Source organism: Siphateles boraxobius, unplaced genomic scaffold (genome assembly GCF_051911475.1).
Source record: "Siphateles boraxobius isolate OS27281-9 unplaced genomic scaffold, OSU_SipBor_1 41, whole genome shotgun sequence".
Lineage (NCBI taxonomy): Eukaryota > Metazoa > Chordata > Actinopteri > Cypriniformes > Leuciscidae > Siphateles > Siphateles boraxobius.
The window spans coordinates 5,784,556-5,801,826 of NW_027509042.1; the positions used below are offsets into that span (position 1 = coordinate 5,784,556).

The window sequence follows — 17,271 nt, forward strand, 5'->3', positions numbered from 1 at the left end:
GTTAAATGGCAACCATGGTATTACCATTTGATAGCATCACAGTATCTTTTATAAAAGCTATATAAAACGAGGGGGGAAGAGCTAAATACAAAAGCATAAATGAAAGGTCCGAGCTGGTAGCTTCATTCACATACTGTACATTGCTGAAAATTACATTATAATTGCATTTGAGTTCATCCCGTCATCATGAGTGCTACATTTCAGCAAATCTTTTTTTCAGCCGTCTCCAGTTACCACCAGATGAACAGCCATGGTAGATGGATTAGATGGTCAGGAGAAGAATTGCTCGTGTCAAGATGCGATACAGCACCAGGTTAAAGGTTGCCAAACAAAACATTACTTTTTTTGGTTCAATCTGTCTTTTATATTATTAAAATATCTGTGTTCAATACAATCTAAGCTTGTTGGCAGGTTGTCGTTTACCACAGATAATTTGAAATTCATTTAATTTACATTTACAGTAATGCACTTACAATGGAAGTATAGAAACCTGGTCTACTGTATACTGGGCAAGAAACCAGTAGGCACCAGAATAACTGAAAGTATAGCCAAACCCAAATATTATGTACTAACATAGACTAATGTAATACAAATCACTAACTAACTGCAACTTTACATCCAATTTTGATACCCTATGTACAATACTTGCTATATACCAGAAAAGAAATCCTTCCACGTGAATTACATTGGTGATGCATAATCAGTTGTTCATACTAGAAAAGTAGTCCCACTACTTACAAGGCTATTTAGACAACTTTAAAGTTCAAATAACACATTTTTGTACAGAAAAATGTGTTTTGTAAGTGTTTTTTTAAAACAACTTACTGATCCAAACTTTAGTACAGTAGTATTTACAATATATATATATTACCATTCAAAAGTTTTTTTAAAGAAAGTTGTACTTTTATTCAGCAAGGATTCTTCAAATTGATAAAAAAAAGTAAAGACATTTCTAATGTTGCAAAATATTTCAATTTCAAATAATTCTGTTCAGTGTACCATGGTTTCCATTTTCAACTTTGATAATAAAAAGGTGAAATGAATATAGATACGTTATTCTTTAGATACAATATTACTGTTTTGCAAAAATATTTTAAAAATCTTACCGTGTGTGTGTGTGTTAAAAATCTTACCGTGTGTGTGTGTAAATAGCAGTACATTTTTACATTTAAATCTTCCTGAATGTGTAACCCTATCAACTTCCATTGAAAGTGCGTAATAATAATGCCTGTTTTTATACAGAGTCTAACTCATTTTCTGTGGTAATCAACAGCATGCCACAGATGTGGTGAATATATGTTTCAGATTAAAAACAAGCTCTAAAGTTGACATAAATATCATAATAAGTATCAAGAGTCATATGTCTGTTCATCCAAACAAACATTAAGCATGTATTCAGGGCTGTTGAATGAAAAATAGGTGTCTAAATCTCTTCACTGGAGTCGCCATAGGCACTGTTGTTAAATTACTCTCCTATCCTTTCCTTTCTGTCTTTTGGGGTTTGTTATTCAGGCATAGAAAGTGGTAATGAGATTGAGGGGCACAGAAGGAGAACAAGTGTTGGGGGGGGGTTTAGTTTCAGAGGGGAAGTGTGGCATGGTTTCAATTATACTCATTTAATTACTCACACACGTGGATGAGAGCCACTAACCCCACACACTCTACACCCCCTTCCCAGCTACCCCAAATCGCCCCCCTTTTTACCCACAACAAACCATTATGCCTCCCCCTTTCTAGGTCTGTTATTACGCCAAGAGATGGTGTAATATCAGTGAGCCCTCCCCATAAGCCATTTCCTGCGCTCCAAAGAACTAATGGAGTTGGGCATTGTAATTAGATAATCTAAATATAAGTCCTGAGCCTCATTAATATGCATTAATGGAAGGGCCATAGGGACATCTGAAAACATAGTAACAGAATTAGAATATTATTAAACGGTGTTCAATAACTGTTATCCGTTGAATTAATTTTTATATTGTATACTTAGATTGTATAAAATATGCTATATGTGACAAAAACATGCTAAATGTGTGTGTGTGTGTGTGTATATATATATATATATGTGTGTGTGTGTGTGTGTGTATATATATATATATATATACTCATATATACAAGTATACATTACAATTGCTTCAAACTGTATACTCAATGTCACATGAACCCAATACTTTGCATGTTTAATTCAAGGAATAATTTTTTTAATCCCATTTTAATCCCATTTTGTTTAAAACATTGATTTATCAATGCTTGGCAGTCTTTGGGTATTTCATGAATTCAGAAAGTTTGCATATTCAGAAAGTTTGAATATTAAGTATGCATACTTAATACTGCCCAAATAGTACATGGTAGTACCCCATCACAACCTTTTCAGATGTTATGAACAGTGTTCTATAGTAACACCAGAACGTGCTACGGTGGAAATATGTAATGGAATTGCATGCATTCATGATTAAAGCCTGCTCTGTTCATATTTAGCAGCTGATTGGTTCTGCTAATGAGAGGGGAGCTGTTATGTTGAGTCCCGGGCCCCTCAGAGGCTTCCGGGCCAACCAACCATACGCATCCCACCAATGAGAGGCTCTCTACTGCGTACAGTTTAAACACAACTATTAAACACACCTTTACCATGTTACCTTTAAGCAGAGCTAAAAATAAATCTGTCAGTAATTCCTAAATACAGAACTAACTAAAAGAACATTCCAGGAGCGAGAAAAGTTAAAGAGTTGTTGGGTAAGATGGAAGGATGAGGATGGAAATTCATGACAGAAAACAAACATGAATCAATATGCATGCACTGGGAGATTTCAGAGACATCCAGGTTAGCCCAGGGCCGATCTCTCAGACAAAAACCCAGCTCCTACCTTTTCTGAGGGGCAGCACGAGCTCCGTTTGGCCCCGTGGTGAGCCCCATGCCTCAGGACCCAAATGCTTCTTTGTCTAGTGTGCGTTCTGCACCCCAATCCTGCCAGATCACTGCAAGCATCCACCGTCCCAGTCGCCAGGCACAGACACACACTCTCTTTCTCTCTCCCTGCTTCTCTCCATCTAACACACGCATGCGAGACCCCCCCCCAAGTCCCCCCCCCCCCCCGGTTCTGTGGTTTCCTAGCGACAGCCAACTGGGGGTGCCTTTTGGAGCCCTATTGCAGAGCTGTGTGGTGATTGGACAATTGGTTCTTCTCTAATGAGGGTGATGGTAATGATTTTTTATCCCCCTCTATAAGCACCACCAGCCCCCCCATTTCAGAATATTCACCGGTGATGATTTGTACTGCCAAAGCAGAGGAAAAGGCCTGTCCCAGAAAAAAAAGACCTGGATGAAAATGTCATACTTTATATGGATATTTAAATGTATTTAGAAATATAAACATGATTGATAATTTTATCATCGTCAATAAAATTATTATTATTTTTGATAACACTTAAGGTTAGGAATTTCAATTAACCCTTAAAGCTGAGTATAAAAATGGTATGCTAGTCACCCCGAACAGTTTATGATACAGACACCCTTGCATCCTGCAGATTTCATTTGTGCTTACTGATTTTTATTTTAGTACAAGACACCCATAACACACTAGCTACCACCTAGCAATGTCCTAGTAGTCCTCGATGGACTAGTCCTCCATCCTGATATAATATAGAATACCTTACAAACCATAGATGCACCCATATGAACCACATAGCAATCCATTGAAAATACCTTAGAAACAACAAAGCAACGCCCTAACAACCGCATAGCAACACCCTGGCTCCTCCCAGGAGCAAATAGCTCTTATGTTTTAAGCAAATGTAATAGTCTAGTAAATAATGGTAATTTTTGTAATTAAAGGCCATGCTAAAAAAAGACAAAGAAGAAACACAAAGCACAGACGTGGTGATGTAGGAAAACACTAGTTCGCAGTCTTGGTTGATTAAGTGTTGTGTGCTGATGAAGCTGCCTCTTAATAATCAGCGATTAGAGCATCACTAAGCAAAGGGTAAATACCCCCCACTGCTGTGGCAATCACAGTCAAACCACACACTCATGAAAAGTAGACCACATCCAGCTGATGTGTTATTCAGATTTAAACGGTATCAGGGCACAAAAAAAGATGATTCTTGTCGTTCTGAAGATGCCTTACTAAATTGAAAATATACATACAAGGAGGGCTTTCTGACCTTGGAGGAGGAGATAAAAACGCCACTGTCGTGGAAAGTAAATTAAGGCACTTATTGTGCAATACCTCTGGGCTGTGGTGTTCTGAAATATATTCCTTCATCTATACTCTCATATAATATCTCATTGATTGCGCACAGACGGGCATGAACGTCATTGATTGCCATCTTCTTATTAGCATATAGATTAGCTTCTGGTGGGGCCGGGTAAATTAAGGAAGAAGGAAGGTTAAAGAAGTAATGAAAAGGATGAAACAAGGTAGGCAAAGTGGAAACAACATGAGGAGAAGGGATGGACAGAGAAAGATTGGGAAGATTCTGTTGTTTGTTGTATACAAGGGAGACTGGGGATAGATTTCAGATTTCACACACTTTTTAAAAAAAAAATTCTTTCCATTCTGTTCTGTGGAATTGTCGGTCATTTTTTCTCTTTATGGTGTTTATCACCTTACCTCCCTTTTCCATCGTCATTTCTACATGTGCTACATCCATTCAGAAGACAGAGGATAGAAAAAAATGAGAGTGAATAAGAAAAAGAATAACTGGAAATATTGGAAGAGAAAGGAAAAGAGATAGACGGGAAAATCAAGAGGGACAGATGAGGATGAGGCAGTAAACTGGATGGGATGGGATGGGATGGGGGTGCTGCTGGCTGTCTGTCTGGTCTGGGTCTGATCCATATTAGTTTCTCACTCATCCACTCAGCATGAAATGAGTGGGGGGCAGGGAAATGAGGCGGGGGTGGGCAGCCATCAGGAGCGAGGACAGATGCAAGAGCATTGAGAGATGGAGGAATGCTGATTTCACGGTGTCTCTCACATCACTACATTTTGACTCATTTATATTTGCGTGTGTAATAGACTGCTGTAAAAGTCTTAGTAAACCTCAATCTGTCAGGGTAACTAGTCTGTTTGCTGTTATGTTGGTAAGAGCACTGGTTAATAGGCTACTCGGATATATCATCAGTGAGGTTTTTTGCACTTTTGTCCCAGGACTGTTTGATGGTGATTAGTGAGTCCACTAACCGATACAGAATTTTTCTTACATTTATACTCATTTATGTTTAGGTTTTTTATTTATTTATTATTTTTTAGTGCATACAATTAATGCATATATTTAACATTTTCATTATACATTATTTTATTTGCATTTTATTTATATACTTTATTTTTCATTTAATTTTTTTTTTTTCATTTATAATCATTTTTATTTTATGATATTTTTAAATGTATTACTTATTTACTTTGAAATCTTGGCTTTGAAAAAAACTAAATTGGGGGGGGAAATTGTCTGCTTATAAAATCAGCCTAATTTCCAATAAAATAATATGATATGGTCACCAATAAACTGTCCATTTGTATACTAAATAAATATCAAACTGTCCTGTGTTTAAACTAAATTGAAATCACGCATCAATATGTATATATGCATTATTCAAATAAAAATGTATTTGTGTTTTTATTTGTTTGTTTTCAAAGCAGCTTTACAGAAAATCATGATGTTAATGTTTATATTATATTAATATCTTCATGTCTTATAGTATCATTAAGCAGATTAGAACTGGGCGATAATGTAGTTTACATTTTGCAACGATGCAAGCAATCAGTAGTTGAGATATGCAGGCCATACTCTATGGCTTGAACAACAAATCACAGCCAAAGAACACTTGCTGGTTTCGGTGGGCTTTACTTGACTAATGGCTGTGCACGACAGTGAACAGTCTAACCGTAAACCTTCTTTCCATCCTGCTCTCTTTTCTTTCTCCTCTGAGATTCAGTTAATTGGTGTCCCTTTGGTACCCCATTCTGTGTCAGTAGAGCCGCTACAGCCCCAGACAGACATTCCCAAGTGACTCTCTTTCGCTCAGCAGAGCCGCAGCATCAATGCAGCGGAGATGGATTAACTCTCCCTGAGAAGGCTGTGAATATAGTACACTGATGATGACCACTAAGAGGAGGCCCCTCATATTTATTAATGGGAAGGAGGATATGAGTGTCAGTAATGAGCACCTCTGGAACCACAAACCTTATTATGATTGTAAAAAGAATTGGTTGCCTTTGTTTGTTTCATTGATTTATTCTTTTATATGGCTATAGTTTTGTTCTCCTTCATAGACATTTCAACATTTCAATTAAAGGTGTAATTGTTTCCTCTTTTTTTTCCCTTCATTTTATTGGTTTAAAATCATACTGATATGAGATGAAGACTCCAGTAATTTTTTGAGTCAAGACTCAAGTTGTATTTTTTCACTTTCTTGGGGGCCAACATACTAAGATCACATGACCAGCCAAATTCTACTAACTCTTTCTTACTAAACCCCCTGTTGTTGGTAATTTTTGTAGTACATTCTGCAAATAGTGCATTTGTGCAATGGCTTTCTACAATAACTGAACATTTTTGCTTTCGTGTGATGCTACATGAACACGTTCATTTGTGTTATGCATGTTTAAATGGTGTAAATTTGCAAAAACTTTTGCTGTATTCCAGGCAGGTCTTTTTTAAAAGTCCAACCTCAGATGCCGATATTCATATATCTTTTATTAAGTAATTTGTAGAAAAATTGTAGTGCCATTGCTTTTACACTGAATCGCACACCTTTTTTTGTTACAAACTCTTAAAGGGATAGTTCACCCCAAAATGAAAAATCTGTCATCAATTACTCACCCCCATGTTGTTTCAAACCTGTAAGACTTGCGTTCATCTTTGGAACACAAATGAAGCTTTCTGTCCCTCCATTGACAGTTACGCAACTACCACTTTGACGCTCCAAAAAGTTCATAAAGAGATCGTAAAACTAATCAAGATGAATCGAGCGGTTTCGTCCAAATTTTCTGAAGAGACTTCGCTTTATATGATGAACAAATTGAATTTAGTCGTTTATTCACATATAAACATTAATCAGCGAACATAAACAGAAGCTCAACCGAACCTGCTTGACACACGAGAACAAACCTATTGCAGAAGCTCAAACGTGCTTCGTAACACGAGAATGAACCTCATTGGTTCTTACTGAAGCTGAACCTCATTGGTTCTCGCACGTCAATCGAACATGCTTGAGCTTCCGTTTACCACAACTGATGTGTGAGTTGATTAATGTTAAAAGCCTAAATTCAATCTTTTCATCAAATAAAGCGATCAAGTTTTACGATCTCTTTATGAACTTTTTGAAGCGTCAAAGTGTCAGTTACGTAGCTGTCAACGGAGGGACAGAAAACTTTCAGATTTCATCAAAAAGATCTTCATTTGTGTTCCAAAGATTAATGTAAGTCTTGCACGTTTGAAACGACATGAGGGTGAGTAATTAATGACAGAACTTTTGGACAATAATTTTGGGCAAGTGTTTTGAAAAACCAGCCTGTTTTCTTTGAGTGTAACGTCTCTTTTCTTGAATGTCAGAATGCTACAACGCAGAACACCTCTGTGGCTGGCCTGGAGAGTGTATACGTCCGCACAGGAACACACATCTGTCAGTGATGTATACCACAGAGAACATCATGTGGACAACTTAACTTGTCAGTAAATCTGAAACCATGTACGTTACATCTCAACTTCTTTAATTAAGCTGGGAGATTGTATCTACCGGGACAACATGGACTAAAATTTTAGGCAGATAAATGCGTTTATATACACACTGAGGGATCCGTCTTTGACTCTGGGTTAAAACTGAGACACTCAAAGCCCTAATTCCTTCAAGTCTTCGGCACGTTAGAGTAAGCGCACACTACCAGTCTCCCAGTGCAATTAACCTTCAGTCCCACTCACAAGAATTCTGGGTCACTGCACTAAGGAGGGAAGATGGTTTATTTAATAAAAGCACTTTAACAGACAGCTTGAGAAAAAGCTTCTGGATTAAAGAACGGATGGATGGGCAGACAAGCAGATTCTTTTACACAGACTGTATTTGCTAAGACAAGCATCGCTATTATTATTATTATTACTCATATTAATTGTGTTATGGACATGAATGATATCTCAGATTATGTGTTTTGTTGAGGAGAGGTGTGCTATTATTTCTAAACAATTGGAAAAAATGTTTTTTACCTGGCGGACAGTAAAATGGACTCGAGCCATATGTAGTAACTAGAATATAATAAATATTTTGTAAATGATAAGAGCACAATCACAAAGTTTCTATGTAATCATGCAGATAATATTTCTCACATAAATCCACACAGCGACAGCCTAGAAAGGATCAAGAACATGCTAACATCATAGTAGTGAGTTTTGCATGGTGAAGCAGCACTCAAATGTGATACTTCCATTCTAAATGTGTAATTTTACAGTTTAGATCACTGATTTTAGTCTCTTTAGAACAACCGATTAGGACTCAAACAAAACCATCCAGTCAGAGATTGATGAAAATGCTGAGGCAAGTGATGTCAATATACAAGTAGGACTAAACGCTTTTCTTTACACTATATGAAACCGGTTGATTTACAGCAACAACAAATGGCCTGAACACACCTAGCATAAGTTATCAATGCACACAGGACAAATATAAGGCGAGTGAGTTAGTTTTAAAGGCAAATAACCAGCATAATAATTCCATGAGACAGATCGGAACATTCTGGATTTAATACGATTCAAAAGCGTTTTTGTAACAGGATCTGGTTTGGAATGATTTGCGCTCTCATTCTAATCCAGCTGTGTTGTTATTTGGCTGAATCACCAACTTGGAAGTACTAAAGACTGAGCCGTTTGAACGCACACATGCACATGTGTGCAATCATCCAATTGCACTGTGGTCTGGTGCACTTATTCACATTGAATCCATTCTATATAATCTGGCCTAATGTGGGTCACACGGAATGCCAAGGGCACAATGACCCGTTCCCGACCCCAGACTCTACTCTGCATGGGCGTCTCAGATGCACATACTATACTTGGCGAGAAAGAAACTTGACTTTAAAGGAATATCCTTCAGATTGTTTTTTTATTTTTTATTATTTTACAAAAACTTTCTTTTAACCCTGTAGAAAAGCATGAGAATACTCCTATCGTCTTTCGAACTTGAAATGAATCTAAAGTAAATAATGTGTTATGCATTCTAGATTTCCCAAGCTCATCTTAATACACAAGGATGGCAGGTTTTGTGTTGCAAAATAGGATTGCTGTCCTAATAAAAGTGTATTTTGCATACACAGGTTTGCCAAAAGCAGGCCGATGCCCTCACATCCACACTGTCGTTCCTCGAGCTGTCAGATCTGGATTGGCTTCTTTGAAACAGGTCTGGAAGCATGCAGTAATATAACAAACACATTCCCTCTCCCTAATTCCTTCCTACCTTGTTTAAGAACCACAAGAAGGAAGGAATTTCACAACATGCACATAAATAATGCCTACCTTACGCTTTGGCTTTGGCTTTCCTTCCTAGGATTGGATTACGTCCTGCTTTCCTGCTATCCTACACCATTTCTGGGTTGTGTTTGTGCTGTAAGCCTTACCGCAGAGTAGAGAGAGAGAAAGTAGGGGGGAATCTAGGCATTAGCATTCCAAAGTTCACATGTGACACGGCATCAGCCAATCACAGGACAACATGCTTTCATGACCCTCCCCCTTCCTCCTAAATCCCTCCCCTTCTTCTTGTTCTGTCAGTCTACCAGCACCATGGCAACACAAAGGGCTTTAATTTCCTCTCTCGAATTTCATGGCGGCTCGCTTGAAATGCATGCAGAAAAGTTTACTGGTAAAATGACGAAAAGCAAGTGAGAGGCACATGCCTGATGCCATCAATTATGACCTGTTTGCTTAACATATTGTGGAAGAATAACTGTTTGACCTGTGAAAGCATAGACATTTGTCAAATATATAGTGTAGTTGTTGACACTATGTAAAAATAAGGGTTTCAATATGGTTTCAAATTATCATGAACTTTCATTTGTTAATCTTGTTTAATGTTAATTATGTATAATAACAATAATATTATATATATATATATATATATATATATATATATATATATATATATATATATGTGTGTGTGTGTGTGTTACACATAATAATTATTAAATACAATTAAATTAACTATAATATGTTTCTACAATGTAAATGAACAATCATGAACAAAGATGAATTACCAAAAATATTTGAATATTTATTTAAATAGAATATGAATATATATATATATATATATATATATATATATATATATATATATATATATATATATATATACAAATTAATTTATTACGCAATTTTCTTCAATCTCAGTTCTTTGAGATATAGACAAAGCTAACATCCTATGGGCCATGGGTTCTGTGTAGGCAATGGGGCTGCAATATATGCAAATATATTCAAATAATGGGGCATGAGGATCACAGTAAAACACAGTCCTCAGGGCCCTGGGGTTAAGCTGATTGGTTGAAAGGCTAATTCTGTGTGTTGTTTGGTCCAGAGTGAGATTGGTCTTCATTTCAGTGTCCATGTGTTCCTCATCATGGGGGGAGGTAGAAACCACTGGAATAAATCTAGCATGTCCATCCATGTGTTTGTGCATGGAAGTCTGCAATAATTTATTAATGTAGGAAATTCCTCTGTTTCCTGTATGTACCCAGGTTTGCTTGTTTCCTCAGTTTTTGATGATAAAAAGACAAGCATCACTATTACTATTATGACCAGAATAGCAGAGTTTTGGAGCTGGGCGGTTTTGACTTTGATCGAGCAAGTAAGCAACCACCTAGTATTGCCCTAGAACACCCTAGCAACCACATAGCAACAGTAGAACCTCTAGACATCCAAAATAGCTATTTTAAAATTCAATTTATTGTAGAGTTGTTGTTTTATCTAGCGTCTCCCTAACTAGCATTAGACATTCATAAATCTCTGTATGCATTATAAGGATGATTCCAAGTAATTAATCTGTTATAAGACTTATCTGGTTTGACCGGTACTTAATTATCTGGCCCACAACAGCTCCCTTGATACTCCGCTTCCAGACACAGTGACCCACTGCCTCAACCTGTTTTCCAGTAAAACAGTAATTCCCATAAGCCCCACTGTGGAGAAGCAGAGGCATCCGTTGGTATATCACATTTCACCTGAGAGGTGGATTTCATAGCCGTCACCCTGTAGAGCAATGGACCTCCAAATTGACATGAGCATCATATTATGTTGGCGTGTAATAGAATATGCATAATTCATGGGCGAGAAGAATGAAATATTTATGTGGAGTCCCTCTGTGCCGCTGATGTCCTGTTGTAGAAATACCTGCAATGGTTCTTTTGATGTCCCTTGAGTATTTTCCACAGTATGATCTTGCATGGGGCATAATTGGCTTTTAATTTAGGAGAACTGAGGGTTTAATTAGTTTAATTAATTTTTGACCAAATGAGTAAATACATCTTTTTTAAGAATGACTTTTTAGTTTACCAGGTCAATAAAAATGCTCCTAATGTTAAGTCAGTAGGTTTTCAACTCATTTTACCTCGAATCAAAGACGAAATGTATACCATTAAATGAGATCACTGCTATTCAAAGTCATCTGACATTTGTAATCTTACAAGGAAGCCCAGTTTATTTAGCATAGAGACTGGTTTTACGTTAGGCTATTTTACAAATTTTTTTTATCATTTTTCTGTATGTTGAATAAGAATGTGGTATGTGTGGACTGGTGTGATATCAAAAGTAGGTCAGCTGAGGAAACACTTATTCTATGCTATGGCTGCCATCTTGTGGTCATATTAAGACTTACATGTTGGAACTTGAGCTGTTGTCTTTGGGTTTTTGTTTTTTATTGAGCAGATTCCACAATGACAACAAATGTGAAAGATACATGAAAAATATGAAACACAACCTACTGTTTTGTTTTTAACACATAAGGTTAAACAAATAAAAACATATAAGTTGTCAAGACTGTTAGCTGGAATGTTGATTTGCAGTATTTTTTTTCTTTACCTGATTTATCACCTGATTTATATTACATGTTTTCATTGATAAATGATGCGTGTGACGGGTTTCTGAAAGTGCCATTAATTATAGTGCATGTGATGTGTCTCCTGTCAAACAGAACTGAATTGTAATCTATCACTGCATTTTATTGTGGCAGGTTCTGGTCTGGCAGTGACTGGTAAACTCCGCCCTCTACCCACTGTGGCATTGTGGGATGCTTATGGCATCGCTGTGCCCTCTAATGGCCTGGTGTGAAATACCAGACATGCAACAGAGGGAAGATGTGAGGTTAGTGAGGACACTGGTCAGAAATGAAAAAGCAAGTCTCAGAAGACCACTGGGTGATGAGGTTGTGGGAATCTTTTGTAGTGACATCTGTTCATCAGAATGAGGCATTGTTAAAGAACAAGAAACGCATTCTTCCACAAGGGGCAGGTCCTTTTCACACTCAACCAAAACTACATAAACTACACTAGCAACTGGAACATTTTTTCTTGCAGTGAAAAACAGATATTTACTTCAGTGAACATTTCTCAGGGGTTGAGTTTAATTTTAAATCAGTTTACCTTTACAGTCTGTATTGTAAAAATAAGCTTTTTTTGCACTACAAAAATGGGGGTATGTGTATGCTTATTAAATTTAACATGCTGACCTTTGAAATTTTGTCAACCCCTATTAACACGCATTTAAAGTAAAAAAAAATGAAATGTATTATATAAAATGTATTATTTCTATAGTAGTTTTTTAGCAATAATTTATGCATGCAGCTAGTCAAGAGTCATACTTTAAAATGTCACGCTTAGCCACAAATGAAGAAAAACATTCTCCTTTTTATCTAATGTCTTAACCACTTCCTGCCTAACTGCCAGTTGAGTTACTAGCAAGAGATGCTTTTAACTACTGACTAACATTTAACTGTATGTGTAATAACTGTGTATATGTATATTATATCATTTTTGTTTAAAATTTGATCTCAGTGATGAAAAATATGCACTATGCATGATATCACAAATATAACAGTTCTGGTTATCTAATACAAAAAAAAGCCGTAATAGCAAGAGTCAAATGCACTTTCTGGACTACCTATAATTGCATTTGAGATCATTTTTATCCTCCTTTTTTCTCAGTATTGCAAGGAAGTGTCTCTAAAAGGCAGCATGGAGGAAACTTTGATTTGGATTGTCACTGAGGTTGTATATTTACATAGAGATTGTCAGTATTCCTCTCTCATTGTTACTCGTTTATTTGTCTACAGTGGTTACGCGACTGACTTGTGACCTTTCCAGTCCGGATATTTAGTCTGACATGAGCAGGCCTTTCCCTTTTCCGTGTAGCTTGAATGGTCATGATGGTCTTCAAACGAGCTTGTTTGATGCTTTGCATGGCGACTTGGAAGGGCTGTTTCCAAGGGGGATTTGGTATTCACATGGACGATCCGATCTGAGAGATGGATGTGTTTTTGTGTCACCTTGAGAGTAAATTTAGAGTGTAGACTGACCAAAAGTAATCAGACTCAGTGGCCAAAATAACACAAAATTAAACAACATCCTATCAGTTCCTTGACTGAAGTTCCTAAATATTCAGCATCATTTTACTGCGCATGTCTTTACATTTTAAAGTTACATAGTTAAAAACATATGTTGTCATAACATCTTATTGCTCACATAATTGTTTTACAGTGTATTGGGGCAAGTTTTCATAATGGGACCCTGCAATTTATTGATACCATTTTGAAAGTAATCATTTTTGTGAAATTCTTTTTTATTTTATTTTATTTTTTTATTGATTTTTTTTATTTGGCACTTAGTTAAGGATTTCATGACTACTTGAAAAAATAATTTATTAAATGGAGAATAAATGAAGTACCTGGCATAGGACATTAGTGAGAAAGAGACCTGCTGTACCTGTGAAAGTAGTCGCTCCACTGAAGAACTGGCAGCAGATTAATCAGTGCACAACAATTCCAGTGTGTTTGTCTGAGAATGAAATTGTGTAATATTAACTGAGCTAATAAAGGGGACCTATTATGTCCCTTTTCAAACTCTTTGATTTTGAGGTCTTCTAGAAGAGATTTTCATGCTTGAATGTTCAAAAAACACATTCTTTTTCACATATTTTACATTGTTGCAGCACCTCTTTTCCCAGTCTGTTAGTAACGCTCTTTTTAGTTTCTGTCTTTATGAAGCAACTACTTCAAAAAGATTACTTTAGTCTGATTGGTCGTCTGGACCAGGGTTTTGTGTTTGGTCAACCTTTTTGAGCGTTTTTCGGAAATGTCTCACCCCCTTACCATAATCGTGAGTTTCAACACTACTAATTCAACTCAACTAGGCCTTTTGTGATGTGTACGTTCCCGGAAGAAAACACAAGTCTACAATTGATGCGTTTCAGGGAGTTCAGAAACAATGCGCACTGATTATAACTTCCTTTGGAGTGACTTTGTGCTTGGTAACTTTGCAGACCTTTTTTTATGCTCAAACGTAAAAAAAAGCGTTTGTAGAAAATGTAAAAAAAAAAAAAAGTAAAAAAGCACAATAGGACCCCTTTAAAAAGTGTCAGATATCATAACCTCTAGTTGCATTTGTGTCTGGAATCTTTATATGCAGTTACCACAGTTACTGTGGGAACGAATAAATGTATTAGAGCATTCATGCTCTCAAAGCTTTTGCAGGCAAACAACAAGCAAATACTATACAAAGCCTTCATGAGGTCTTTTAATTCAGTCGCTTGGCCGCTGTTCTGAATGTGACGTTCAATGAGCTTTGAGTCTGTTTTTTGATGTGTTTGTGTGCTTGAAGGGGAAACTCTGTCCTCTCCTTATTAGTGCATTTATTTTTTCAGCAGGTGATTCTACCTTTCACCTGTTCCAGGTGGTTAGTGCTGCATAGTCTAACACAGACTGTGTTACAGGTAGGGTGACTACCCGTCCCGCTTTGTGTTGTACCGCACAGCATTTTCACCCCTTGTCCCGCACGTCGCATATTGAGAAAATGTCCCGCATTTTCATCAGTTTGTTGGTTTTTAATGATCATATTAAGAAAACGTGCATGCGTTCCCTTTCAAAAGCTACAATCGATGCTGCGCTGCTTAGCACATTGGGAACGTCTTTAATCGTGACCAGCTGTTCAATTCCTTCCTCGCCGCACTCATGGGGAGGGGCCATCGGCCACCCAACCTCTCCCCGGTCCTTCAAAAGCCGAGCCGTGCTCCCCCTAGTAAGAACTGGAGACAGGCTCGTCAGGCTCTGCATCCTTCCAGGCCAGACCTCAGGACTGTTATCAATAAGAAGAGGAAGTCCTGATGGTCTGGCGCCCAGTCTGGTAGGGGTAGCCCGCCGCGGGATGGGGCGTATGTTATCGCCCCATTCCGCTACCCTCACGAAACCTCTCCATCCCCGCCACCTTTGGTGCTTCGGGGGGCAGCGGTTTCCAGCGAAATGTTAGATGTTCCGTTGTTTCTTGCCATCATCCAGGGCACGGAACATCTAACATCACCTCAAGAGGAAGTTTTAAAATTGATACATCTCTCAGACAGTCTGGCAGCGTGGAGACTTCTGCCAGGCATTTCTGCGTGGGTGTTAAGCACAGTACAAATAGGATACAGAATCCAATTTATTCGTCGTCCTCCTCGTTTCAACGGCGTTGTCTCCACTTCCGTTAGACCGGAGCTGATGCATGTGCTAGCACAAGAGCTACAGACTCTCCTGAGCAAAGAGGCCATAGAACATGTACCTCTTCCAGAGAAAAGGTCGGGCTATTACAGCAAATACTTCCTAGTTCCCAAGAAGGACGGGCGGGTGCGTCCAATCTTAGATCTTCGTGGCTTAAACCGTTCAGTCAATGCACTCAAGTTCAAAATGTTAACCGTAAAGACGGTCGTGTCACAAATTCAACGTCACGATTGGTTCATCACGATCGATCTGAAGGACGCATATTTTCACATACAAATATTGCCACAACACAGGAAGTTCCTGAGGTTCGCTTTCGGGGGCGAAGCTTACCAATGTCGGGTTCTTCCATTCGGCCTAGCCTTATCACCCCGCATTTACACAAAATGCATGGATGCAGCTCTGGCTCCATTACGACTCCAGGGCATTTGCATTTTGAATTACATCGACGATTGGTTAATACTAGCACAATAGCAAGAGAGAGCGCTTCAACACAGAGACATCGTGTTAGCTCATCTACTTTCTCTAGGGTTGAGACTCAACACCAAGAAAAGTGTTCTTTCTCCTGCCCAGATAACGACTTATCTCGGGGTCGTTTGGGACTCGATCACAATGCGGGCCCAACTGTCTCCCGCTCGAATCGGAGCCATTCGACATATTATGAGCAAGGTCAGGCTAGGCCAAGATCACACTGTTCGTCAGTAGAGATGCTCCGATCAGCATTTTTGGGGCTGATCACCGATTACCGATCACCAAAATCATGATCTGCCGATTGCCGATCACTGCCGATCACAGAATGGCAGGGGAATGGGAATCTTTTATCTATAATCTAGCAGAGTTTGCACCATTTGTAGAAATGTGTTTATTTAATTGTATTTAGAAAATGAGATGCCTTAAGGCTACTGTAGGCCAGCTTTCCCAAATAAGGCAGAGTAACATTAAATTATTCCAAACAAAGAGGGGTCAGGCAGACCAACACACATCAGATCAGCCTAATGGGAGGGGATCAAGTTACACTTAGGCATATTTGGAAATTGTAGCCTCTTAATACATCCACTACATTTACTAATTGGCAACAAAATGTACAACTTGTTATACCAAAACTGGCTACTGATAAAAGGACAAAACTATGGCAATTTTTTTTTCTGTTATTATTATGAACGTCTGATGTAGTTGAGCAGAATGCTCTTTTATGAAGTTACTTCATTAAAGGACATATTTAATGACATTATGCCTGAAAAGGTTTTGGATTTTTTATCATATGTTCATTTAAAAATATATATTGTATAAAATGACTTCTTGTTTATATTTGTTTTGTTTTATTGTATTTATATCATATTTGTATTTTTATAATTGAATTTTTGCCACGAAAATAGCTTTGAATGCTGACATGGCATTAAATAAAATAATCTGAATCTGAATCTGATGTAGTTGAGGAACCAACTACGTCAGATCCAAAAAAATAAAATACCACCACCACTTTTGAAAAATCTCGCGGCACGAATGTACCAATACAAATAAATAAAAACATCTCCAGTTAACTCAGAGCATTCATTTTGTTC

General features: G+C 37.7%; 2 protein-coding genes across 6 annotated transcripts in view; one reads left to right on the forward strand and one right to left on the reverse strand.

Annotated features, from left to right (window-relative positions):
* The window catches only part of phc2b (polyhomeotic homolog 2b (Drosophila)), a 32,904-nt gene extending 23,291 nt beyond the window's left edge, over positions 1-9,613 (reverse strand). For 2 of the 5 annotated variants that reach the window (XM_077197956.1, XM_077197954.1), the window contains exon 1: positions 9,499-9,613. Coding sequence is in view for 2 of the 5 variants with exons in the window: in XM_077197953.1 (XP_077054068.1) it covers positions 2,862-2,911 (50 nt within the window). In the remaining 3 variants the exon portion in view is untranslated. Of the gene's footprint in view, positions 1-2,861; positions 3,008-9,498 lie in introns of those variants that run through there. The other 3 variants (XM_077197955.1, XM_077197953.1, XM_077197952.1) reach the window with 3 other exon arrangements.
* A 2,696-nt stretch (positions 9,614-12,309) lies between these two features.
* slc2a1b (solute carrier family 2 member 1b) overlaps positions 12,310-17,271 on the forward strand; it is a 45,974-nt gene continuing 41,012 nt past the window's right edge. Inside the window, exon 1 of the mRNA XM_077197979.1 lies at positions 12,310-12,330. The gene's annotated coding sequence lies outside the window, so the exon portion shown is untranslated. The remainder of the gene's footprint in view (positions 12,331-17,271) is intronic.